Consider the following 25,514-nt stretch of genomic DNA (forward strand, 5'->3'; position numbering starts at 1 on the left):
CTAGTTGCTTGTTTTCATATTTCTGTTAATTCTGTGCTTTTTACCAGCTGTGTTAAACAGCTTGTTTGCCTTCAGTGGAACAGCAGCCGTAAGGCCTTTGAAAATATTCATTAGTGTACATCTCACTCAATATAATGTGAGCCCCCCACTGTTTTATGTAGAAGGATCTGTGGGTTATATACTGAATTTTAGTCTACAATCTGTTTTTACTTTTGGCTTCCAGTAAACTTTTTCTGTAAGATTTTTGCATTTTAATCTCTAGGCTTTCTCACTTCAAATTTTACCATAGTTTGTGTTTTTCTTTAAGCTGTTGCCCTTGAAAATGTTAGCTTGCTGAAGCTTAAGCTTTTGTAATTCATCAGTTTCCTAATTAAACTGTTTTCTAACTCTATAGATAGATGGTTGAAAATGTGAACTCTCAAGTCTCAAATTTACCTAGGCAATTAAAAATTGCACTGTATTTTGAGGCCCAAAATTTTTTGTAATGATCTTCACCTCTTAACTTTTGTGTAACTGGAAATAATGAATTGTGGCTTTCAGGGGCTGGCAATGTAGCCCCTCTCCTTCCTCTTCTTTATTTTCTTGTGCAAACTTTCTGCAAACTTTTTCTTTTCTCCCTCTTCCACAGTCCTGACATTGTAGGTGCCAGTCAGACAGGATTTGTGCCTGGCAGGTACTACCAGGTTCTGCTGAATTTCCATGGTTAGGCAGCCACCATTCCTTTCTGTTCCTGATAGTTTTGAATCTTTTCTCCATTTGAAGGTTTTTCACTGCCCACAGAAGTTTTGTGCAGAACTAACAATAATGTTATTGTCCAGTGGCAATGAAGTGTCTGGGAAACAAACACTGAACTGTGAAGCAGCTGATGAAATTTTAGTCCATAAATGAGTCACAAGCTTTTCAGAAATCTCTTTCCTATAAGTAGCTTTATTTTTCCTTTTGTGCATAGAGTGTGATACTGAATTTCTCACACATATTCATGGCCCGGGACCAATAAGATAATTGTAATACTTAAAAATTAACAACAATTAACAAGTTGATTTAAAAAACCTTATGCATTTTAGTATTTTTAGTCCTCTGATGTCCAGAAAAATATTTTGCCAATATCTTAACTTTCAGCAAAATCAGATATAATTATGTCAAATAGGAAGCCATGCAATTTTAATTGTCATCATGTCATGATAATAATACTGTTTCCCCCTCCACATTTTCATCTTTGCAGGTAAAAGGTTTTTGTCTTCTTCTACATCTCTGTTTGTGTGCACACACTAAGCTGGACGTTTTTCTTGTGAGTTTTTAGTATTGCCAATAATCTTACACTAAGAATTCCATTTGAGCACACAACAATAGGGCTTTTCATAGGTAATTTGAAGGATAAATCAGTAATTATGCATTTAATTGGCTAATAAATCATCACACATTTCCCTTATTTTCTGTAGTGCTATGATAAATCTTTATAATGTAGCCTGGTGTATTTTTGTAGAGAAGAAAACTAAAGGGCTTGTTTAGTGTGAGTGTACAGTGCCAAAGTGTCATAAATATGTAAGGCCCTCTAAGGTGTTTACTGTGTTACATGAGAAGTCCCTGTGATTACCTGCTTAGGGATTTTATGAATGTACACTTTAAAGGATGTATTGAAGTTTTAGATTTTACCACTATATCATGTGTATATTTAGTATGTAAATAGCAGGAGGGGAGCTTGCTCAAGCTAAAGCAAATTTACAAAAAATGCTCCAGTAGAACTTTTTGAAATTTCTGCGCTTGTGATTCTGAATGTTATAGTATCAATTCTCAGTCTTCTACAATTTTGTTAATTTTCAGAGTTGTAACTTTTTTTTAATGGTGAATGGCAATTTATTCAAACACTTTACAATTTGAGAAAGATTTTATGTAGCAGAATCTCTGCATCTCATTTTCATTAACACTGAAGGCTACGAAATTTAATTTTCTGATGAGGAAAGGTGTGGGATCATTTTGTGTGTTTGTTCTCATTTGCAGGATGAATTTTTCCAAAAATATTTAATGAATGGAGTAACATCAACATTGCCACAAATTAAAGGATGAATAAAGACCAGGTTAGGTACAAAAGAATGAAATGTAGTCTAAGTTTTCTTGCCTGAGAAAAGCACTGGCCATTTTATTGTTTGTCTTCATGAGAGGAAACGGGAGAGGATGGTTGTTAGAATAAAAATTTGGATTAACATAACTCATTTACAAGAATTTAGGCATGAATGACATTGAATTATATGCCTAGCAAATTCTGTCATCTCATTGGCAAGGCCCGTACATAAAATCACCAAAAGACTTTGTTCTAAAAGTTTTCTGAGTAAGATGCAATTTTTATGTCTGTGTATTTCCATGTCAGCAGATCTCTGGAACAGACTCAGTATTGCACTAATATAAGTTTGTTTTGAGAGATAAGGAATTGCTTTTTTTAAACTAAAACTTTACAATTAATTATAAAACAATTTATAACATTTCTTAGGTGGAGTGACTGTAGTAAGATTTATATTACTACAGAACAATGTTTCCAATAAGATTCTAGTATATGTACATGCAAGCTAAGTAGTAGTAGGACATACTACATTATTACATTTCATAAAAACAAAAAAATCCAACTGCTTGGGATGGCTGCATAAAAGCTTATTATTTTGATGTTTGTTTGCTTAATTATAAAATGTCCACTTTAATTTACTTACATGCTGGGGGAAAAAAAAGGGTGTTTAGTGAACTGAGAACACTGTAAGATGAAGGATTAATAAATGGCTTCTAGCATTACGTTAACAAACAATTGTTTGTTAACTCAACCTACAGTGCTCAGCCGTCCTCTGGTCTGCTCCCCAAATTAAATACTGCAAAACAGCAATGGGACCAGTCAGAGAAGTTCATTTTACTTTGGTTTTGTAGCAAGCAAGCACACCCTGTCTAATCCTCGTGTGGCAAGAATTCTTTCCAGCTTGTCACATAATGAACATTTTTCAAATGTGGCTATTTACAGTTATCCCAGTTATTTCGTACTTTTGTACCAATAATGAAATAGAGAATAAGTTCTTTCCAAGGAGCTCCAGCTATTTTTTTTTTTTGATTCTCAGGTTTTTTTCATCATTTTTTTCAAACCCATGGTAGTTGGAAGGCAGATACGGAACAGAATCTGGGATTGAAACCCAAACATTTGATTAAACAAAATGGTAGCTTCCTGAACCATCTTCCACAAGGATGTAAGGGAAAACAGTTTCCCCACATTCACTTATCACATACATCATTATGGAAATATGCTACCTGGCTTCAGTAATTTACGAGTTTGGGGCAAAAAAGAGATTTCCATTCAGAAACAGAGCCCACTGCAGCCATACTCCTCCTAATGAACAGTTTGATGAATAACTCTTATCCATTTGCCCACTCTACCAGTCCTGGAATTGTCCCATTGCCACCAATTTATTTTCTATGGGCATCAAATTATGTTGTGTTGTGTTGTGTTACAGTGCAATGGAAGAGAAGTGTGAAGAGGGTGGGAGTCAATCATTAAGATACAGGTTTTAAGCAAAGATTGTGTCTGTTCCTTGATTGACAAGACTACAGTAACATTTATACATTGTGTACTTCTACATTTGGATTGTATTTCTGGTTCCTTTTCTTCACTTGTGAGTTCGAAGTTCTTGGCAGAGCTGAATATACAAAATAACTGTAAACCTCACTGCAAAGATGGGTCCCTCAGAGAGAGAGGGAGAGAGAGAGGAGAAAATGATTTAATGCAATAATGATTTTAGCTATACACAAGCATCCCTTTTTTGTCTCGATTTGTTAAATTACCTGACGTCTCCATGTGTAATTTAAACAAAATTTTGTTCTCTAGTCGTTCTTCCTTTTGAGCTATCTTCTCAAGGAGAAGGATGATGAATGGAAACATAAACAGAGCATGAGAATGTGAACTAGTTCCCAAACATTTCAGTGGTTTTTATAAACAACTGGTCATTGTTACCTTTTGCTGGATTACAGTTTCCTTTAGAACAACAGTGCTCTTCAGCTGCATTACAAAGTTGATTCTAAATGTTTTTGCATAGTTGCTTAAAGGCTTTAATGTTTAAATAATGGTTATATAATTATACAATTGTTTAAACAATTAGCTTTTAAGGCTAGCAATAAGCTCACATTTTATACACATACTACCAAAAATGATAATGAAACTGCATTTAAAAGATACGAACTGACCTTAGAGTGAGCAGTTGTAGTTCATGGACATTTGTTTCAATTTTAAAATTTGATTTTTAACGTGCTTGTTTTCATTTGGAACATGACTGGTCATTTCTGGCATTCTCCTGGGCTGGCCTTTGGACACAGGCATGGGCAGCAGTGAGTTTTTCACGTTCTGAATCCCATTTTTGGCATTTCTGGTGTGTTGTGTGCCCTCTGTGATAAGAAGTGCCAGCTTGCATCTTGCTGATCTACAGAGGCACAAAATTTTGTCTGAGGCTTGAACTGAGTGCCTTGGAGGGGCAGGAATAACATCACAGCATTGTTAGTTGTCCCCTAAGACATTGTGGCAGCTGTTGATTTATATTTCAAAACAATCAAAATAACAGCAATTGACACAAACTAAGGTAATGCACAGTATTTTAACTTCTAAACAGTGTCATATTTTGGGTCTGCTATTTCTGCTTAAGCTATGATTTGTTTGCCTTTCTAAAATAACACAGAATTGCATTTGTAATCTTCTCAAATGGCATTCATAGAGTGACTAAATTAAGAATTTTTTAGATGTATAACAGTTTAGTACAGTAGCAGAAAGTCTAAGGATAAAAAAAGTTAAACACATTTTGTCTATTTTATAGAAGCATTTTAGAAATCGTGTTTTACAGGCTCACTATGTTTTCATTTTAGATACTGTACAGCTTTAACGACTTTCTAATTTATACAATTTTTGTTCCATTGTCAAAACATTTAATTATATCATGTCTTGAAGGTGTAAAGCTGTCAAATAAATCAGAGGCTCAGTATAAACATTTGGTGAATTGCTTTTGCTACCATACTGTAGTTGTTTCTGGGCAGTTAGTGGAACTTTTTTAGAGCATTTACTCAGCAGGTACAGGACAGCACTGGCACAATGAATTGCTGATTGCTTGTAAAACAGCAGGCAGTAATGCCCTCGCTCTTTGGAGCTCAGCTTTGTAAAATCAAGTGGCGAGATCCCATGGCACAGAGAGCCAGCGCACAGCAAATGTGTTTCCTGCCTAAGGGCTGCTGGAGATTGCCAAATCTATTCCCCACAAAAAAAAAAAAAAAAAAAAAAAAAAGAAAAAGAAAAAGAAAAAAAAGGAAAAAAATAAGAAAAGGAAAAAAAATTGTGTGTAATTGCTGGTTTTGTTTTTACATTGGAAAAAAATTAAGTTCCCACCACTAGAGGGAAGGTAATGTGTTCAGGCTTAGTAAAATTTGGCAAGTTGGGCATGGAAAATGAAAACGTTGCTTTTTTTGATGAAGGCCTTAATAGCTGTATTTAAATAAAATTAAACTGGAAAAATAAACAAAAAACCCCCAAAACAAAACAAAAAATCAGACCAACAGCTTGCAGGTGCTTTTAAAATGTTTAACCTCCCTCTGAAAAGACGCGACCCTTCTCTTTCTTGGCCAATATTTTGTCGCGGTGTCAGTACAAACTGCAGGCTGCCCAGAGCCGGGTTTGGATGAAGTAAATTAGGTTCTACTTTGAAGCTTTTCTTCTCTGCCCCTTTGAGAGTGAATGGGGAGGCCCTGGGCCGAGAGCTGCTTTTCATTAGTGCCCCACGTACCTACTTGAAAGGCAGAGTTCTCCTATCGCACACAAACACGGCGCTACAGCAAAGCTCCCCTTGCCGCACGGCTCCTCGTCTCCCTTTCCAGTCAGGTGCTTCCCAATCAGAGTTCATTACTGCGGGCATTTATTCCCGTCACCCCCGCTCCGTGGCGGGCCGGCCCCGTCTGGAGCGGGCCGGGTTTGAAAGCTGCCGCGGGGACCCCGGGAGCGCCTCATTAGAGCCGGGGCTGTTCCCCCGCCCAGCGCATCCCCGCACCCCTTAACCCCTCCCTGGCCGGGAACGCAGCTCGGAGCCTCGGGAACGGCGCTGGGCACGGGCCCGGAGTCGCCGGGGCCCGCAGCGGCCGCAGCGCTTTGCCGGCGGCTCCGCCGGAGCGCTGAGGGGAGGCATCCCCGGCTGCCCCGCCCGCCAGCTCGCAGCCTTTCCAAACGCTGCAAAAAAGGGATTTTTGCTGTTTGGCACATGCCTGGGGTAGTGGAAATAAAGGGTGGAATTGAAATGCAGAGCTGGTTTCCCGTATGCTCTGCAGGGCAAAGCTGAGGTGATGGGGGGCTGGTACCTGTGGCACTGGGGTGATGGAAGCTGGAAGAGGTGCCTTTGGCAGGGGGTGATGGAGGTTGGAATGGGGGACCTGCGGTGGCACTGAGGTGACACAGCTGGAGGGGGGACCTGCACATCTGAGGTGACAGAGGCTGGAGGAGATACCTGCGGTGGCATTGAGGTGACAGAGGCTGGAGGAGGAACCTATGGTGGCATTGAATTTGGACGTTACCTGCAGCAGTAAGCGCCCTGTGGTGTGAAGGTGGTGGTACTGTATAGCGATGGGCTCCTTTCATTTCTCTGGGTAAAGTCACAGTTTCACAGAATGTTCTGAGTTGGAAGGCACCCACAAGGATCACTGAGCCCAATCTTGAGTAAGTGGCCAACAGGGCCAGTAGAGCTCTGGTGGAACAAGGACTCGATGGTGTCCTTGTGCTTAGCATCCTCTGGGTAAGAAAGCTGCATGCCACTCCACAGGCTTACTGGACTGCTATTTGATTAAAACCTTGTCATTTGGTTGTTGCTGCCCTAAAACATCTAAAACATGGCATAATATTGTGCTGCCTTTTTTTTTTTTGTGTGTGTGTTTTTGTAGGCCTTTTTTCTTGCATCCTGGGAAGTAACAACATAGATAGTTGCTTGTTTCCCCTCAAAGAGTAAGAGCTGCCCTGGGAGTTCAGCTTCTGAATTAAATGGTTATTTGGAAGATGGGAGTTAAATATAATTTTAGAACAGTATATTTTTACTTTATTTCTAAATGTTAGGGGTTTTTTTAGCACATCTGTGAAGAAAAAGTTATGTTGTTAGTATAAGGGAAAAATTCTAGAGTTTTCTACCATCTTATTTAGCTTATAAGAGGAGAATATGTAGTTAATAAAAATGTTAATAACTGACCAGATGCTTTTTCAGCATTCAACCTCTGAATGTTCATAGTATTCATCTCCTGTGCCCTTCCCACTAGCATGGTTCATGGCAGAGTAATATAAAGGTTATGAAAAGTTTGCTCTCGACTGGCTGCAGACTGTCTGTTGCACTTGGAGGTGTTTATGCCTTGGTTTCCTGAGCATGCTCAATATACTCAATATATCACTTGTCTTTCTGTGTACAGCTGTCTATGGAAATTTGAGGCTGGTTAGGTGAAAGAAGGAAATAAAATCTAGAAAAAAATATTTACGAGAAAGTATTATGAATAAAGCTGTTTGAAACTCAACATGCAATACATCATGAAATGAGAATAAAAAAATCAGAAATTTTGTGTTTTCTAAGGATGGATATTTTAAGAAGTAATTTATAAATACAATTCATTTTCAGATTGATTTCTTTCAAGCATTGAACTTCACTCCTAAGAGCTTTTTGTTCTGTTATGAATTCCAGTGCTAGCCAGCCTCCTCCCAGGGACCATGAGACACCCCAGTGGATCCACTGGGAGAGGGAATGACACAGTCAGGATTGGAGCAGGGTCTTCCTTAATCAGGAAACTGGGAGCCCTTGCCCCAGGGTATTTGATCGGTGAGCCACCCTGAGCACCAGTTTGAATGGATCCAGACTTCCCAACAGCCTGAATAGCTTGTTATGCAAGTGTGCCAGAACAAGATGTTAAATGGGAACCTGCTGTGTCTGAGCAAGTTTGCAATGAGCATTTCATTTTCCAAATAGTATATTCCACAAATCTGATTATTTTTCTTTAAATGCCAAATGTCGTTGCTGCACAAGTTCTTCTTTTCTCTGTCATTCTCAAAGTCAAATGATGATTCTCCTTTGTCATTTCAATTAAATGCCAGCTTCAAGGAGTCTGAAGTACTTGCCAAACACACCTCATAGTGTCATCCTAAACAGCCCCTCAGAATGGCTTTATAAGAGATCAAGGTTTCACTGTTTATAGTCATCTCAAGCAAGCAAATCCTGTTCTTGCTGGGCAGTTCAGCCCCAAAAGTTACACATTTGTCCCATGTGATGATATAATGCTGTTTCCTATTTCTGTAGCAGCCTGATTTATTCAGATGTGGTACCCTAATTGCCTTTATAAATCTGTTCTGTTCCCCAAAAGCTTTAGAATAGTTCTGTGAATTAGCAGACAAGTCAAATGACAAGATTGAAATTACCTTTCTGCCTGACTTGCATCTAAACTGTGTTTTAAATTCCTTGACCTTTTGTCATACCATTTCCTAATCTTAAACAACTTTCTCTGGAGCGTTTTTTGCCCCCCACCACTGGCTTCAAAGACAAATTAGATTAGTCTCTACAACTCCTCTAAGATGTTTGCTTGTGCTGTTTGCAGTGATTTGAAGACCATGTGTTTGCAACCATTTCTGTCTCCTCTTACATGCATACTAATACTTGTTGATCATTACAGCTCTTGTGAATTGGGTATACAACTGACACATCAAAGCACAGCATAAATGCTGCAAGCTGTTGAAACAGAGTGCAGAAATAAAGCAACAGTTCACTTTTAGGGCTCACAGAGTAAGTGTTAGGAAGGAAGAAATGTACAGGCAGTTTAAATGTAAAATGCATTAAAAAATCAGTAGTTTCTCACAGTTTGAAGTGTGTTGTGCTGTCATTAACCAAACAATATGCTTAGGCTTAAACTTTGAGGATTCAGTGGGGTGGCAGCCTAAATACTGATTTGAAAACCATTTCAAATGTGGCTTGATCTGTGTTCACATAAATCCTTTTTTGAATTTTAGTGATGCAAGCTGAATTCATGGTTTTGATGCTTTCTAGAACTTCATGACCTTCACTGCAGTCACTGAGTTTGTATGTTGCATTAAGATTATGTTACCTATAAGTTCAGTAAATGTAAGCAAGCTGAAATCAAAATGCCACTGCTAAGAGTACCCTAGTACTTCCCTGAATTTCTTAATTTGGTCTGTTTGAAGCTTCAGTGTTTAAAAAGCTCATACAGCCTCAAAGGCAAGGAAATGTTGCACGGTTTGAAGTTTTGTGGTGTGTATTTTGCACCTCTCTCTTAAAGGGAAAGAATCTGTAACACAAAAAGCTCAATGACTGTTTACCATCCTTTCAGAAGTGTGGAGTCCTCTGACCTTTCAGTTTGTCTGTGCTAACACTTGACATTCAGACTGTGATCACAAGGCTCAAGGAGGTGTCACACAGAAGTCCCTTGGCTAGAAGTAATGCCAGTGACCTAAAGCATTGGAAGCAATGTCCCTGCATTAGACTTCTGAGGGGAAAATAGGTTGTTGTGGCAGAGTGGGATGCTGAGACAACCAATGCACAGCACTGCACTGTGAAATGGAGTCCTATGTGGCAGGATTTTGGTGGTTGGGGTTTGGGTTTTTATTTAAAACACAAAACTTCATTTGAACTAATTTGGCTGAGCCAACTGTCAGCTGTGTGGTTAACAGCCTGTGCTTCCATGGGTAATAGGTTCCAGATCCAGGCTGTCAGTCTTCATGCAAACAAGTGCTAGAGGAACTGGGACAGGAATTGCTGAATTTCAGAGAGGAGGTAACTTCCTGCCTCTTTTTGGTACTGTGTGTGAGAATTATCAGAAAGAGTTTTCATTCCCTGTCTTGGCCTCAGGATGTTGATGACTTTTCTGTGGGAGAGAATCCTCTTAACAGCATAGCAGATGTTTTAAATGTGGACAGTAAATTCAGGGATGTGGTGGGGGAAAGTGGAGATGGCCAATAACTCAGCAATACCTACTGGTGCTATCAATATTTGCTTGTTGCCAACTTTGTAGTAAAAAAAAGGTTATGGACTAGCCAGAGTTAGATGTTCTGTATGTCTCTGGGGGAGGACAGATGCCAGCCACATACAGCACTCTTGTCAGAGTTATGAATAACAATGGCCATTTGTGTGATTTCACAACTGCAATTAATTATGGCTTTTATAAATTATTTTTCATGTAGAGAATGCAATAAAGGCCTCCTGATCATTTTTTGTTCTTACCGGTTCTGTACCTTTTCTGTGTCTTGGTGTGAAGGAACCAGACAGTTGGGACAGGGCCATTCTTGGGACAACTTTTGGAAAACATCTCTTTACTGATGGAGCCAGTGGGTGAGACAGGTTTTGCCCACTCTTTTTTTTGTAGGTTGTAACAACCATGAATTTGTGAACAACTGAGGTAAGGCAACACCTAAGGTAGATGTTCAAACTTTAAAATTTAGGAATAAAAATGCATAATTTGTTCTGTTCATAAAGTGCTCGTGGAAGATTGTAGCACTTCTGCCTTTAAATATTACTCTCAAATTTGCAGGTTATCAAGGATATACTGAGAAATATTTTAAAAGTGATCACTGCCCTTGATGGAAAGAGTAACTACAAGTGCTCCCATGCAGTTTTTTCATATTTTAAAAATCTTTTATTCCTGGCACCTAATAATAGACATTTCAGTTGAGAATAAAGCTGAATTTCAAAGGACATGCAATTTTCATTTTATAAAATGTGTAGCAGCTGTCTGACTTTTCCATTTAAACTGCAAAATTACTGTTGTAGACTCAATATAGAAATGACCAAAAGATAAAAAAACGCTTAAGATTTTTTGGCTAAACATGCTAGTCTTATTTTGGTAATAATGACATTAATTCAGATAGGAGTTTGAATAATTGCATTGCAAAATATTTTTCTTTGTTTACATGCTGCTCATGCAGACTATACCTTGCTAAAAAGTTTCAGTAAGTCACACTATTATGCAAATTTCCTTTTTTGTTAATACTAGCTTAATCTTAAATACAGAGAAGAAGGAACAGAAAAATGGAAATTAATCTTCCATAGATCTCCTGTGTCTGAGCTTCTCAAATTGCTGATATCCTTTTTTTTCTATGAGATCAGTTATCTTCAGTAAAGCAACTAAGCTAAATGTTTTATTAGGACTGTATTTTCCAGAGTACTTTATCCTGGTATCATTAACCAAGTAGAGAAATAAAGTTTCCACTTTTGTTACAACAGTAATGAAGAATTGGCAGTGCATTTCTGTAACACAGGCACACACAAAGGAAAAATGAAATAGTTATTTTAATTTTTTTCTGTAAGTAATGCTCAGTTTTTCGAGTATCTCATGCTTAAAACAGTTTGTAAAATGCAGTAAGCAAAACTAAATGCATTTGGTTGAAATAGTTACTTACCAAGTAAAAAACCACCAATCATGTAAGTTGTTTTGATGTCCCTTTCATCCATTTGAAATTTGTCTTGCCTCATGCAGAACATGGAGTCAGTTTTCTACTTAGTACGTTTGCTGTCCTCTTCCTTCTGATATCCTCAAGGCAGGCCTGAAGTCTGTATCTTTGGAATAACTTTATATACATCTTTATTCTCAGCTGTGCGTACCCCTGTGATCAAACAGTGTCACTGGGTGAAAGCGGATTTCATAATTTACTTTTTAAATCCAAGAGGTTACTGAAAAACCTCTAAAGATAAAGCCAGCACTTGTAGAGTTAATATGTTATTAGGAGGACAGGAAATCTGGCAACTATTGCAGAAACTAGACCTAATGGTGCACACAAACAATTTGTCAGTCTTGGTAAATGTGAATAGCTTTCCGCAAAGTGGCTGCATTTGCTTTGTTTGAACAGCCTAAACTTTTCCTTTTCGAACTTTAAATCTTAGAAGTGAAATGTGATCCCCATATTGAATCAAAATAATTTAATTCAAAACATATTTTGATTGGAACAAGGCTGATGTGAAAAGAAACTCTAGAATAAAAAAAAAAGTTGAAAGGACTTTCTATCATATATTTAGCAAGAAAATTTGAAACAGTTCTAATTAGGCTGAAAAAACCAGCCTTCTGCATTGTAACTTACAAAGGTCATATATCAATGTTAAGGCAGTATTACCAACTTGTGTCTGAAAGCCTGAACATGCAAACATCATTCCAGTTGTTTAGTTTTGGTGGGTTTGGGGTTTTGTTTTGAATGAATGTGCACACCCGTATTTCTAAGCCAGAACACATATTAAAGTCCTTACCTGCAGTTATGCAGGTTTTTTGTTGTGTTTAAGAAGAGTATTTTTCACCTGAAAGTTGTGGTTTTGCTAAAAAATGTGTGAAATTCTAATTCGTGCTTTTCTGTTCATACATAAATATTTTTCAAGTGGAACATAAAAGAGACTCCATTTTAAGCATTTCAGAGAAAATCCTTCCAAAGGAGAATTAAAATGTTTAGTCCATTAAAGGTAACAGGCAATTATTTTTACTTGAGATTTATTTCTTACTTGCTGGTGAAGTATATTCCTCAGTTTGTTAACTTGGTTGTTTGTTTGTTTTTTTCTTCCAATTGAATAAATAGGAAAGATTATTCATGTACAAGCAATTTTGTTTTCTCAACAAAGTTTCTCCTTTCATTTTAACATTTCATAAACCTCATTTTGTATGGGTTGGACACTTATTCTGTCATTCAAATAAGAGTTGCATGCATGCTTTATGCTGTGCTTCAAAATTACTCTGCTTAATCAGCATAGGAATAAGGCAAGGAAGTCTGTAATTTATTTCTGAATAGCTTGACTATGAATATATATCTGTGCTAATGAAAAAAACTGCAGTTAAACCTTTCATCTAATTTCAGCGTTAGAACATCCCAAACTCAAGCACAATATATGTTCATTTTTAATAGACATCACTTCTTATGCTGTATGTCACTGCATAAAATCTAAAGCAGAAATAAAAGTAGAGGGCCAAAGCCATAGTAGTCGCTTCAGACTTAAAAATCTTGATTCCAAAGGTATAATATTGTTTGGGAAAGTAAATCATGATAAATCTTTAGGAAATCTATACTGGTCAAAGGAAAAATCATTCCCAGTCTGCTAGTTTTATGTTTTTTGTTGTTCCATCCTTTTTCTACCAAATCATTTGTATTAGTATTAGACTGATGTTAGTGTTTGGTTGCCATCAGTAAATTATTCTCTGTTCGATTCTTTCAAAAAACAGGACAGAAAAAGATGCTCATAAAATAATGAGATAGTTTTGATTGCACATATTTAGTGATTGTGCATTCAAAAAGTATTTATGAATAAACTAAAATTTCTTAGTTAGATCAAAGCTTCTATTTGCTGATGTGTCTGAAGTGTTTCTACCTTGGGAATAGAGAAATGAAAGTTACTAATAGGTGTTTGTGTTTGACATCTGTATACTGTACTTTTTTGCATATCTCAAGTGTTTTAGTCTCTGCCTAATAGATCTCATTAAAGAAACAGATATCAGCCCCAAGACAGTTTGTCAAAGTTAATATGAGTCCCCTGTGGACAGAATTGACAATCTGTGTGTGGCTTCATGTGACTGCCTTTCCATGGGCCTGTTTGATCCATTAACAATTGGGCATTAGTCCTTGATTCATTTTACAGTAACCCAATGGTTTGGGTATTGGTTTATATGCTGGACATTTTTGAGGATTTCCTTGTTGTACATACATACTGCCCTCAGAGCACAGGGTGAGCAACGAGCTCCCTCTGCCCTGGGCTGCTGGCGATTCCTTGCTTTGCTCCAGGAGCAGCACGGAAGGGTGTTCATGTCCCAGGGCTGCGTGCTGGGTTTAACTCGAGCCTTAACGAGCGCTGCCTGTCCTAAATGAAGTCGAGGCTGAAGTAATCCTAAATGCTGAACCATCAATAGGCTTGGCTTAGGTTTGCGAGAGGTGAATGCTAACAGCAGTGTTTAAAAACAACAAACAGTGCAAACACCCTTCTTTTTATAACCAAATATTTCTGCAAGTTGCCATGTCTTTATTTCTCAGATGCTTTCTCAAGGAGGACCCATACTTAAATATACCGGTGCAAAGTGTGTCATGCTGATCCAGCACATGGTGTTGTTTTCCTTGGAACTCTGTTCTTTAGTCATTAGACAAGCTGTTAATTATTGTTCCCCCATTGATTATGTCACAGCATTAGCACTTCCCTCTAACCAAGAGCTTAACTGTGAACATGAAATACCAGGCAAGCTTATATGGCCTTTGAATTTGTGTGCTGTTTGGTCTGTCCTTCAAGGTCCTGATGCTGACTGTAGCTGGTTTTCAGTTATCTCTTTCACTTGGGATCTGGCAGCTAAGAAGACTTTAAAATTACTTAATAAGGAAAAAAAAAATCTGCTTTAGAATCTGTAAAAATTTCAAATGCAAAATAACTTCAAATTTGAAAAAACAAAAGTGAGATCAGGGTAGCTCCCAACCATTCCCTGAGAAGGCAAAGTGTTATAGTTTTGCTTTTAAAGGGAAAACAAATTCAGATTTGTACAGCCATTAATCTAAGGAGCTCGCAGTGGAATTCCTTTAATTATTCAAGTCCAAATGCTTTGTGAGGGTAATATGACTCATGGAAAATCTAGCTTTTGTAAAAAAGAATATGAACAACTTCAACACATTCTGAATATTTACTTATGTACCTATAAAAAAATCTCTATTTCCTAACATTCTTGTTTTCTTGGTGTTAAATAGTTATAATGATAACAGTAAGTATGTTCCAGGGTTAATTTCTTTTTTTTAGCAGGATACCATGAAAATTAATTCTTATCATTGTAATTTGCTGAGCCCTGTAGAATTTTATGGCTGCACATTGCAGTATTATGGACACTCATGAGACTCCTGACTGGTTTTATCTTATTAAACAATTTTGAAGTCATTAATTTTTAATTGGCCTGCTTGTGGTTTTTTATAGTTTTAATTGTGTGTCTGCGTCTAAATATTGGGTGTTTTTTAAATTAAAAAGGAAAAAAAGTCCCGGCTAAGCATATATGTTGTAAGGTACTGCTATATGATCATCCCAACAGATACTCTACTGTGTGGTGATTCATTTTAAAGAATGCTTTCAGCAATTCAGTATCCTAATAAAAGTAATAATAAAAAAAGAATGATATGATGTCTAAGATATGTACAGGTCTTTTCTTGATTGAAAGTTCTAATTAAGTGAATCGAGGAAAATTAACTGAAATTAGCTGTCAGAAAGTCACATTTAAATGAGTGATGATCTGGAGTGGCAGTAAACATTTAAATGATATAAATTGCCATTTAAGTGTATGGTTTAATGTTTGTCATGCATTAATATGACATGAGACTGCAGTGACAATCAAGCAGCTTGCTCTAATTTGAACATATTTAGGGCTTTTGTGTGGAGTGCACCACACAAATTAAGACAATTGCTGGTTTTATGTGTCAATTTAAATGTTGTTTTCAGGCATCGGTTAATGAAACAAACCCATCATTTTTGTGTGCAAATTGCAGAGTGATTTCCTTGGTTTCCCAATTAATTTCAACTTCCTCTGCTCAAAATTAGGAATTTCCTTTGCAAGGAAAATGCCATTCATTTTGCTAGATGAAGAGAATATCTGTTTGTTATGTTTTTTCATTTGGTAATTCAAATCAGAAATACATTGAATTCTCTGTATAAAATAGGAAAAAGAAATCCTGGTAGTGGCTTAATCTACATAAATTAGCTCTTTAGATGGCAATGATTTTAGGTTACCTTTAAATATAGTGCTTTTTGGATGCTCTTGTCTTGGTGACTGGGTTGTAACTGGTTAACATCTTCAGAAAAGCAGCTTAATCATTCAGCATAGCACTTTGTATAGGTTTGTACAGAAGAAACACGTGAAAGAGGTGGCAGTTTGATATTTCCATCCTGTTAAAAATCTTTTACCCTAGCATCCCTAGCTAGTTAGTCCTGTTTCACAAATTCTGTCAGTCTTCTCTCTGGCTGTCAGAATTAGATAATCCTGCTGTTTTTATTCAGCATGCAGATCACACAAGTCAGCACAATTTCATTTTGAGAGTTCATAAAAACATAGGCTATCTGTGTGTAAATGCACAAATATTTTCCACTTACTGTTTTTTTTTTCTTTTTTTCCTGCTATTACAAGTTTAAAAAGTGAGATCTCTGTAAGTGGGAGGTGGGGCATGAGACTCTGGTATCTATCACAAGGCCCACTTTTTTCTGGATAGAATGTCTAAAATACTCTTACCAATTCTGTATGTAGACTTAAGATAATTTGGCATGCTATAAAACAAAATGCTCCTGCTGCTACAAAATGATGACTATCTGGCAAACTCAAGTTTTTGTTTTGTGTGTGTTTTTTTCACAGGCATTAGAAAGTGAGTTTGTCTCCTGCCAGCTTCACCAGTGGATTGATCTGATTTTTGGCTACAAACAGCAAGGGCCAGAGGCTGTTAGGTCCCTGAATGTATTCTACTATTTGACTTATGAAGGAGCTGTTAATTTAAGTTCAATAACAGATTCTGTACTGAGAGAGGTAAGTTTGTACTTTATAAATACAGAAAAGGCTTCATTTACCACTGCAGTGTTGAAACTGTAAAGACTCCACATTGTTCAAGGCTTCTGGTGAATGTTCAGTTTCTTTGTGTTTTCTTGTGGTTTGGCCACAGGCCAGTTAAATGCAAGGTGCCTGAACCAGTTGTCACAGCATGCAGAATTAGTAGAACAAGGATGCAAGTTGTTCTTAAACTTTGTGCACCTGGATTTCAGCCCAAGCTGGATGCCAATATAAAAATAAAAGTTCAAGGATTGCTTCAGTTGCTGAGTTCAGTCATTTTATTCCCTGATACTGGATCTTAGAGGCAGTGAACAACCTTGATTTGGCTTGTGCTTCTGAATTTACTTCTGATTTTTTTTTTACTTACTTTACTTTTTAACACTTAAGTGCAGTCTTGCATATGTAGCAAGCATCAGACTTTTGTAGCCTCAGATATTTTCATTAGCTTTGCTATCAAATTAAAATAACCTGGCCTGTGTTCTTCAGATGCAAAAGAAAATATTTCAGCATTGCAAAGATCAGTAGCTTTACTCAGCAGACTCAGCATCATTCAGAAAATCTATTTGCCAAAGTATCTCACAGAATATTGTGTGTTTGAAAGTTCCTCCTCTACCACCTAAACCAGCTGTTTAAATAAGGGCAAGGTGGCATGATTGAAATAGATTTTTGATTGATTTTATGTCCTCTCTTCAGACACTCTATTGGTACCAAGTATAGCTGCAAGTCTATTAATTATAGAATGAATGTAAGTAGTACCTTGTTATAAAATATTCAAAGTCCATGAAAACAAAGCAATATGAATCTTATCAACTGTTTTATTTAGAGGTGACACAGGCACTGGCTTAATACCAAAGTGATGGCTCAATGTTGTCATTACATAGCTTGCCATCAGTCTGAAAACTGCATCTTAGTCTATTTAAACCTAAAACACATGTGTTGCACATAAATACCATTAGTTGATTTAAGAAGAGGGATACTGGGACACGTGGCTTACAAGAAAAAATATCTGGATTTGGAAAAATTGTTGACCCAAGAGTCATCTACTAGATGTTCACTGTGACATGTTTTCAATTCACTGATAGTGGATTTGTTCACTCTACGTTGGCATGGAATTATTCTTACCTTTTGGGAGTATTTATTAGACTCTTGAAGTGATTGGTTAAAGTGTGAGCTGAAATTTAGGCTGGGTATTGTATGTAAATTGTTCTAAATTTTGCTATTAAATGAACCATCATTGAACCTTTATTTATTAAACTAATAATTGAAGTAACACTGGTGAAAGTAGCAGTCTCCATACACAGTTTTTGTGTGATTTAATTTTTTCTTGAACAGTTCTTTTATCACATTTATTGTGATCTGATTTACTATTGTTATACCCTGAAAAAATTTAGGATCAGGGGAGTTACAAATATTTGGAAGTGTGGATCATCTCAGCAAGGCATTCACTTTGTTACCAAATATTTTGAATTTGCCACATTTTTTATAGTACTTTGCTACAGTGTTTCTTATTTTTGATTGTTCTGTGCTGCCTGAACTGACTAAAAAATGAAAACAGGAGAGGGAGAATTGTAGTGTTGTTGAGTTCACAATAGTGTGGAGTAGCTTAGCAGCAGCAGAATTTTGAAACGCTACTGATGGTGTCAGAAATACACACTGATGAATGCAGACAGCAGAATGAATTGTGTCTTGTAGCACTTTTGTTCTGAGTTGCTAGAAGGATTTGCCCAATAGAATATTTTTAGTTAGGATTTTTAAGCATGCCACTAAAACAGTGAAAGGCCTCCTGTTTAGTTAAGTATCCCTTGCCATTTACATGTGTTTTGTACAGTCTATTTATTATTATGTAAATGTGAACATGTAATTTTAAATGGCACATATGATCAGCTCTGATGCAATAGTGATACTGCAGAAATTTAATGACTTATCACCAATGGTGACTTACTGTGGCTTTACTTATGAGAAGAGATGAAAGTAATGAAAAATCTGTTTGTGTGTATTTCTATGTGCATAATCATTCTATATCTATGTGCTAAATGAATTTGTCATGCACCTTTGACAGCCTCACCTTCTTCCTGCTTGCTAATCTGCCTCCCTGAGGACCTGTGTTAACATTCTGTGCTACCAAGCAGCTTCAATCAGCATTTATTTTTCTCCTTCAGTCAGCCTTCCAAAAAATATCTCCTCTTTTCTCCACCAAATTCCTGGTTAGAACTCAAATGAATTTCTGATGTGGACAATTTACAGTATTTTTAGGCAGCCACAGCACCTCAGACTGAGTATCTTTTTATCAGGCAAGTATTAAACTGGATTTCTTGGTTTCAAAAATGATTTTAGCTTTTTCCTCTTGATACGATTCAGGTTTGGGTCTTTAGTAGTAGATGAAGTATTTTTATTTGCAAACCTAAACCAAAGAGAAGCTGCTGTATATTCTGAGAGCTGCAAGTTATGGAGGCTTTTAGGTATCATATGGAAATAATAGCAAGTGCTTAAACCTTGGCAATTTCCCCACACAGATAGTGCTGAGCCTGTACCACATCAGCAATGAGAGGCCTATGATGCATGTGTTTCTGAGGCATCTTCTCAGATATCTACATGGGTACTGGTGACCTGACTCATCAAAGAGGCCACACACAGAACAATGGTGGAAGGCACTGAGGAGTGGAGGGGTGTAGGTTAATGCAGAATTTCCTTAGGTCTCCTAAATGGCTCCGACTGGCACCTTTATTTTTATAGGCAGTCAGGTTATATATATTGCAAGAAGGAAGTACTCGTCTAGGAAGGAAAACTGCTTGATTAAAACCATATTCCACCTTTTTTTTTTTCTAACTGAAAACGTAGAACTTTTACATCCTTTTATACTGCTGTGAACAATTTTTTCCTGCCATTCTTTCTGCCTATGGGAATAAAGGAAGTAAAGTATTTTGAAAGGATCTGACTGCCATAATAGAAAATTTTAAACTAAAATGCAAACCATGGGCCACATGCTACCTTTTGGCAGATAAACCCTGGGGAGTGCAAAGCTTGCATAATTCAAAGGCAAATCTCAGGGGGAGGGGAGTAGATCAAGAGAGAGGGGTTTGAGTCGCAGCCAGTGGGGGAAGGGAGCTGCAGCCAGGAGAAGCAAGGCAAGGGATCCAGTACCCTTGCTGGCATATTGGTGCACTGCTCTTCCTGCAGAGACCATTCCTTCCTCCTCCTCTTCCCCTCCAAGCATTTTGGTAGTGCTGTCATTGACTCTGCTCCTTGTGTGTTTTGCTGAAGGAGGTGGCAGCTGCAGAGGGAAGTTGCTGTTCAGTGGGCGAGCGGTAAATATCCTGGTGAAAAACACTGCATTGCCAGCAGAGCTCTGCTGTGTCGCTGCCTTCTGTTGACTTGCTCTTGAGCACCACGTTTTGATCTGTGGAACTCCCAATCACAAGATCTGCTGTGGAAGGGCTCTTTTTTCGCCGGGATGGAAGGGGCAAGGAGTCATTTAGCACAGACAAATGTCATCCAGCTGTTCTGGAGAGAATTCACAGCACCTTCTTATCACAAATTCTGCTCTCTTTTTGCCATAGCTGTCCAAGAATGGAGTGAAAAAAAAAGTAGAATTAGATCTAAGTCGCTCAGACAAGTGACTGATTAGGAGCTGAAGCACAGTGCATACAAAATAATTTGTATCTAGGACTGATTGGTGGGTATTTCATCAGTGTGTTGGTCAGAAAAACAGAAATTTCTCTTGTCTCTGGCTGCCCTCAGTTATTACTTAAAAGTGCATTTCTCCACTGATATCCCTATGTAGTTAGTGTAAACACTGGATAAAAGCAAAGAAAAGAAACAAAGTTAGTAGCAGGAAGATGAAATATTATTTGGAGAATGCATCCTTGATTTTTACAGGAAGTACAAATGGTACTTGTATATAGGATTTGTACTTCTCTACCCTTCAAGAAGCACCCTGAATTTTATACCATGCTTATCAAAAAGCCACATTTGAAAAACAAAACAAAACCATCTGATATGATCTTTGAAGTCAGAAATTAAGGAGGACTAATAATTTTTAAATTAGCAATAATATCTCTAAAACCACAAGAATAAGTCCCATTAAATAATAACATAGAGTGATTTGCTTTTAGCCTTAGATGGTTCTGTTGTACTTCTTCCTCTGAAGAGAAGCTGCCTTTTTGTTACATGAAGGTCGTCTGTTTAACATTAGGAAGCAAGCTTTCTCCATTTTTTGGCACCTTTCTTTCTATTGGTGATATTTCATTTCCATATGAACTCAGGAGTTTCAAAAATTATGAAGAATCAGTTTCGACATAGCATTTGGCTTGGTATTTGAATGTGCCACTTCTGATTATATATATAAAGATAATTCCTTTATTTTCAGTTTTAAGGCATATGGGAAAATTATTTAATGGATAATAGCTTTTAAATGTTATTTAAGATTAATATCTTTGGGTAAGTTTTATGCATCTTAGGTCTATCTCTTATGAGTCTTACTTTATTTTTAAATATTTACAGTTTGAAAGACTTCTGTGCCCAGAAGAAGTTACAAGGATGTTTAGTTTACATGACCCCAGTTTCATGACAGCAGTAGCAGATCTGATATCTTATCCCAGAGAAAGCATTTTTGGCCTCTTCTTTAGGTCTGGTCATGGTGGGAGTTAATAGCATATTTCAGCTCTAGCTTAGCTGGAGAACCCTGGCAACAGTGAATCTTTCACGGAGTATAAACACAACTTGTATTTATAACAGAGTTAACATTTACTAAATAGCTGGGAAAATGATCAGTCTGGGTTTGGCAGGTTGGGCAGCAGTCTTTGTTGTGGCTGTGATGAGTTTTAAAATGTAGGGTAAAATGGTTATAACATAACTGTCACAGAGCAGTAAATTTCCATGTGCTGTATTTGGTAAGTAACAAATTCACTCAGGCAGCATTCAAAGTACCTTAGAAACCATCTTTGAGTTGTCTCTCTGTGCTGCACAGGTGGCATGTTCGGTGTTGTACAGCAAAGGAACAGTGGGAAAAGCCAAATAAATGTTTGATTTTGGTCTCGTTTTAATTGCAAATCTGTATAAAAATACCCCTGTATGGAACTGGAATTAAGAAGGCTGTATTTAAGGGACTGTACAGTGATTTAATGGCTGAGGAGATATGGACTTGGCAATGCATCCAAGCCCATGCCTTGGTCTGTTCCTGGGGTGGTACCCATGGTAGGAGTGTGCAACAGAGGCAGGGCCTCCTGTGAGGGCAGGCACCACTGCTCAATGGAATCAGCCTGCCTGGGCATCAGGCCTGTCCCATGAAAGGATGCACTATTTCCTTCTGGGGAAAGGAGCATTAAATAACAGGAGCACCACTCCTGCCACCTGTTTGTATCAGTTACCTATTAGTTCTCACATCTCTGCTCACACTGTGACCTGCTTGTGTTGTTGGAGTAAATGAGCAAAATTATCATAAGCAAGTGCTTACTGCAATTATCTGGGAGGTGTGGCACTCCTTTGATTCCATTCAGCCTGGAGTTTGATGTGATGAATGGGGATTTATTGCCCTTTGTCTTAGCTTACATATTTACTACAGTGCTTACAAACAGACATGAAAAATATTCAGCTGGGTTCTGATCCAGAAAAATATTTGACTTTGTTGTTGTCTTTTAGTCTTCATTACAGGGTAGATTGTAATTTTACCTGCTGATTCTGCTTCTCTATCCAGCAGAAAAAGAAGAGATATTTTAGAGTTAATTAAATTAGGACTGGGATGCTCCACGTATAAGGATTTAAAAAACTGGCAGGAAGTAGTAAAGTTTTTGGAAGGAGGTAACACATGTGAATTATTTCTTCAGCTCTGAGTGCTTTTTTCACTCAGCCTTTGATTGAAATTCAAGGGATAGAAATTTTCAGTGCAGTCAGTTCCCTCACCTCTTGCTTGACCTGCCTTGAGGATCTATAAGAGCCAGAGAGGTCTTGAGACCCCCTGGGCTCCTTACATTTTCATTTGTGCCTAGCTGGTCAGTCTTACCTGACATGTTTTTTGGCTAGCATTAAACAAGGTAGGATTAAAAGTGATATTCATAATGCTTTAAAAATAACTCCTTTTGATATAAATTGTTTCCATTTTTAAAGTACGTTTTCCTCTTCCATATGTGGAAAGGATGAGATGCACTTGTATATAATAGTTACAGTTATACACCAAGTCGCTTAGCCTTGAAAGAAACATGGAAGTGAACAGGCTACAGAATTTTTTGTGTCATCCACATGCTTTGATTATTTGCAGCCTCTTTATGCTATCTGAATGGTCTGTGTATTGATTTTCATAGTAATTGGGAAACTAAATATTTTTGTTTGGACTATTTTCATTCTATGTCCTTGTTGCAGCCCAGTGTGTCTAACCTAGGCATCAGTGTGGCTATAGATGTGTGTAGTGTTTACTTACCAAAATCTGTTATTTTAATTATTAGTTATACTTAATAAATAGCTACTGCTTGAGTGACAAAGCTTGTGGTCGTGCTGGAAGTGTTTTTCTCAAGCAGTTATTTAAAAGTAAAGTCTCAGTTAAATGCTACATTCTATTAAATAACAACAGAAATTTCATTTGTTGCAGTAGAAAACCCTGAGATAGCTTTGCACCCATAGTTTGGAAAGAGCAAGTTTGATCTTGCAGGTAGTGGTTATGAGAGTTTAAATAAATGTATTTCATAGCTTAAGAAAAGGAATTGTTTATTTCTTTTTCACAATTGTTGCAGATTCTGAAAGGTGATCAGAGAAGACAGTTTAAAGACCACTACATTTTGGATTTTGACATCTGTGTATTAATTCCTTCAGATTGAAATGTTTTATTTTAATGAAGCTTTCTTATTTAATAAATAGAGATGACATCAGTGTTTAGGAAATTCTGTGGACTGCTAACAGATTGGAATTGATTGCTTTTTTCCAGAGGAAAAGGTTTAATATAAGAAAATTTGGGATTGTTTAGCTATTTAGGGAAGCAAATGAATAATGCCAGAAATTGAAGTTTGAGGGTGTTGTGCATGGCAGTGCCACTACTTTCTCTGTGATAATTATTGATTTGAAATTAAAGCACTGATGCGCTCTCTTGAAGTCTTTAGCTGCCACAGAAAAGAGAAGGAGGAAGTGATTTTGGTTGTGGTGCTCAAATAAAACAGAAACTGTTGTGTTTTTAAAAACTAATTCCAGAGCAGCTTAGGCTTTTGCTTGTATCGACTCCAGTTTTATTTGCAGGTCCTTAAATTGATCTTTACTCTCCTTTTAGACTCGTTTCCCTTTTTATTTTGTCAGTCTCTTTGAAGTACTACCAGACCTGTTTTTGTAGTTCTAGTGCTTTTTATCTGCTTCTTTCCAGTAGCCAAAGATTTAGGTGTTTTGAATGAGCACATCAATGTTCCAGACAGAGATACTGTTTGAAATTATCCATGAACCCAGAGCCTCTGAACATTATTGAGTGACATTTGTTTCTGTTGGTTGTGTCTGCTCTGACTAACTGGTTTCTTTCAGATTGGCAGCTGGGATTACGCTGCAGTGGACGGACAGCTGCGTGAGCTGGAGATTGCAGCCAGGCCGGGCTGCACCTCTGCTTAATATGCCTGGAATGTATAGATTCACATTGGGGCAACTTGCACGGCCCTGAGGGGCTGCTGTTTGTATTCTCACAAACTGTGATTGCTTCCTGTTTTATTTTAATGAGTGCCATGTAATTGTCACACTGATTTGTCTGGACAAAAAGACTTCATTTTTTCTTTTTTCTCACAGAAAATTCCTTATTGTAGTTTAAGAGCTGGTTTAGTGTTTTTGTTTGTAAAGATATGGTGGAAGGCATCCTATGCAGATCTCCTTTCTTCACTTTTCTGATGTGAATAGGATAATGTATTATTCATATATTGATTTCAAACAGCTTGAGGAAAAAAAAAGTAATCCTGCTTAGGGTAACCCCTTCCCATCCATGTATCTGCAATATGGATTTTATAAACAACAAGTGGTTAGACCAGTAACCAATCTCTAGACAATTCTGGTATTTGCAGAACTTGGATATTTTCTGGTATTTTCAGGCAGAAGGAGGTGAAACTGGGGGGTGATAAGAAGAAAAGAAATATATTATGCAGCAGATATATTTCTTACGAGGAAGGTACAAAGCAGGAAGAAAAACAAAGCTGAATTTCTATTTGATGGCCTTAATTTCTCCATGTATCTGTAGTTTTTTTGTGTAATGAGGCCCACAGTTTTGTTGCAGACCTCGCTAACACACAGGCAGGGGTTGTGTTGTGCACATTTTGCTCCATCCCAAGTTGCTCGTGTGCCCTAATAAGGCCCCTCTCTGCAGGCTGCTGACAGTATTTCTGCCCACGCTTCGGCTCTGGAGCCATAACCCTGAGGTGCTGGGCTTGGAGCTGTACCTGGATCAGTGGGCAGCAACAGGAGCCTTCAGCATTCGGCTTGGTTAGCAGAGGGAACATCACAAACATTCTGCAGTCAGGTTTAATGACACCTAGAGAACAATAGATAGCTCTTGGTCTTGTAGTGTCTTTTCCTTAGCCTTTCTTCTGCTCCATTCTCTTCCCTGCTGTGTGTTAGATTTCAAAGGTAGCACACACAGTTTTCTTAAATCAGTATACTAAGTGAATGATGAAATGAGAAAACAAAATATGGAAGTGATTCAGAACAAAATGTTTGATTTGTAAAGTCAAAACAAGAGAAATAATTTTCTGGTTTGACATGAAGAAACTAGGCTGCTCATTTCATTTTTAAAATAGCAAATGGGAGTGTGTGAATTTATGATACTAACATTTGAGTGCTGTATTTTTTCCTTGGGTCAAGTGTAGTGCAATGTCCCCAGGGCAGGTGTACAGTCAGACAGCATATACATTGCCTCTGTTAGAAAAGCATTTTGCCCATTTTTCACAATCTTGATCTAATAGGGATTGTTAGGAAACAGGGGAGATGGTGCTACAAAGAGTTTCTCTTTACAATCTTGTGCC

General features: G+C 37.5%; 1 protein-coding gene across 4 annotated transcripts in view; it reads left to right on the forward strand.

Moving 5' to 3' along the window:
- LRBA (LPS responsive beige-like anchor protein) overlaps positions 1 to 25,514 on the forward strand; it is a 368,802-nt gene that overhangs the window by 297,003 nt on the left and 46,285 nt on the right. For all 4 annotated transcript variants that reach the window (XM_074540769.1, XM_074540771.1, XM_074540770.1 and 1 more), the window contains one exon: positions 16,357 to 16,524. In XM_074540769.1, coding sequence (XP_074396870.1) covers positions 16,357 to 16,524 — 168 coding nt within the window. The remainder of the gene's footprint in view (positions 1 to 16,356; positions 16,525 to 25,514) is intronic.

The sequence above is a fragment of the Zonotrichia albicollis genome, chromosome 5, assembly GCF_047830755.1.
Source record: "Zonotrichia albicollis isolate bZonAlb1 chromosome 5, bZonAlb1.hap1, whole genome shotgun sequence".
Taxonomy (NCBI): domain Eukaryota; kingdom Metazoa; phylum Chordata; class Aves; order Passeriformes; family Passerellidae; genus Zonotrichia; species Zonotrichia albicollis.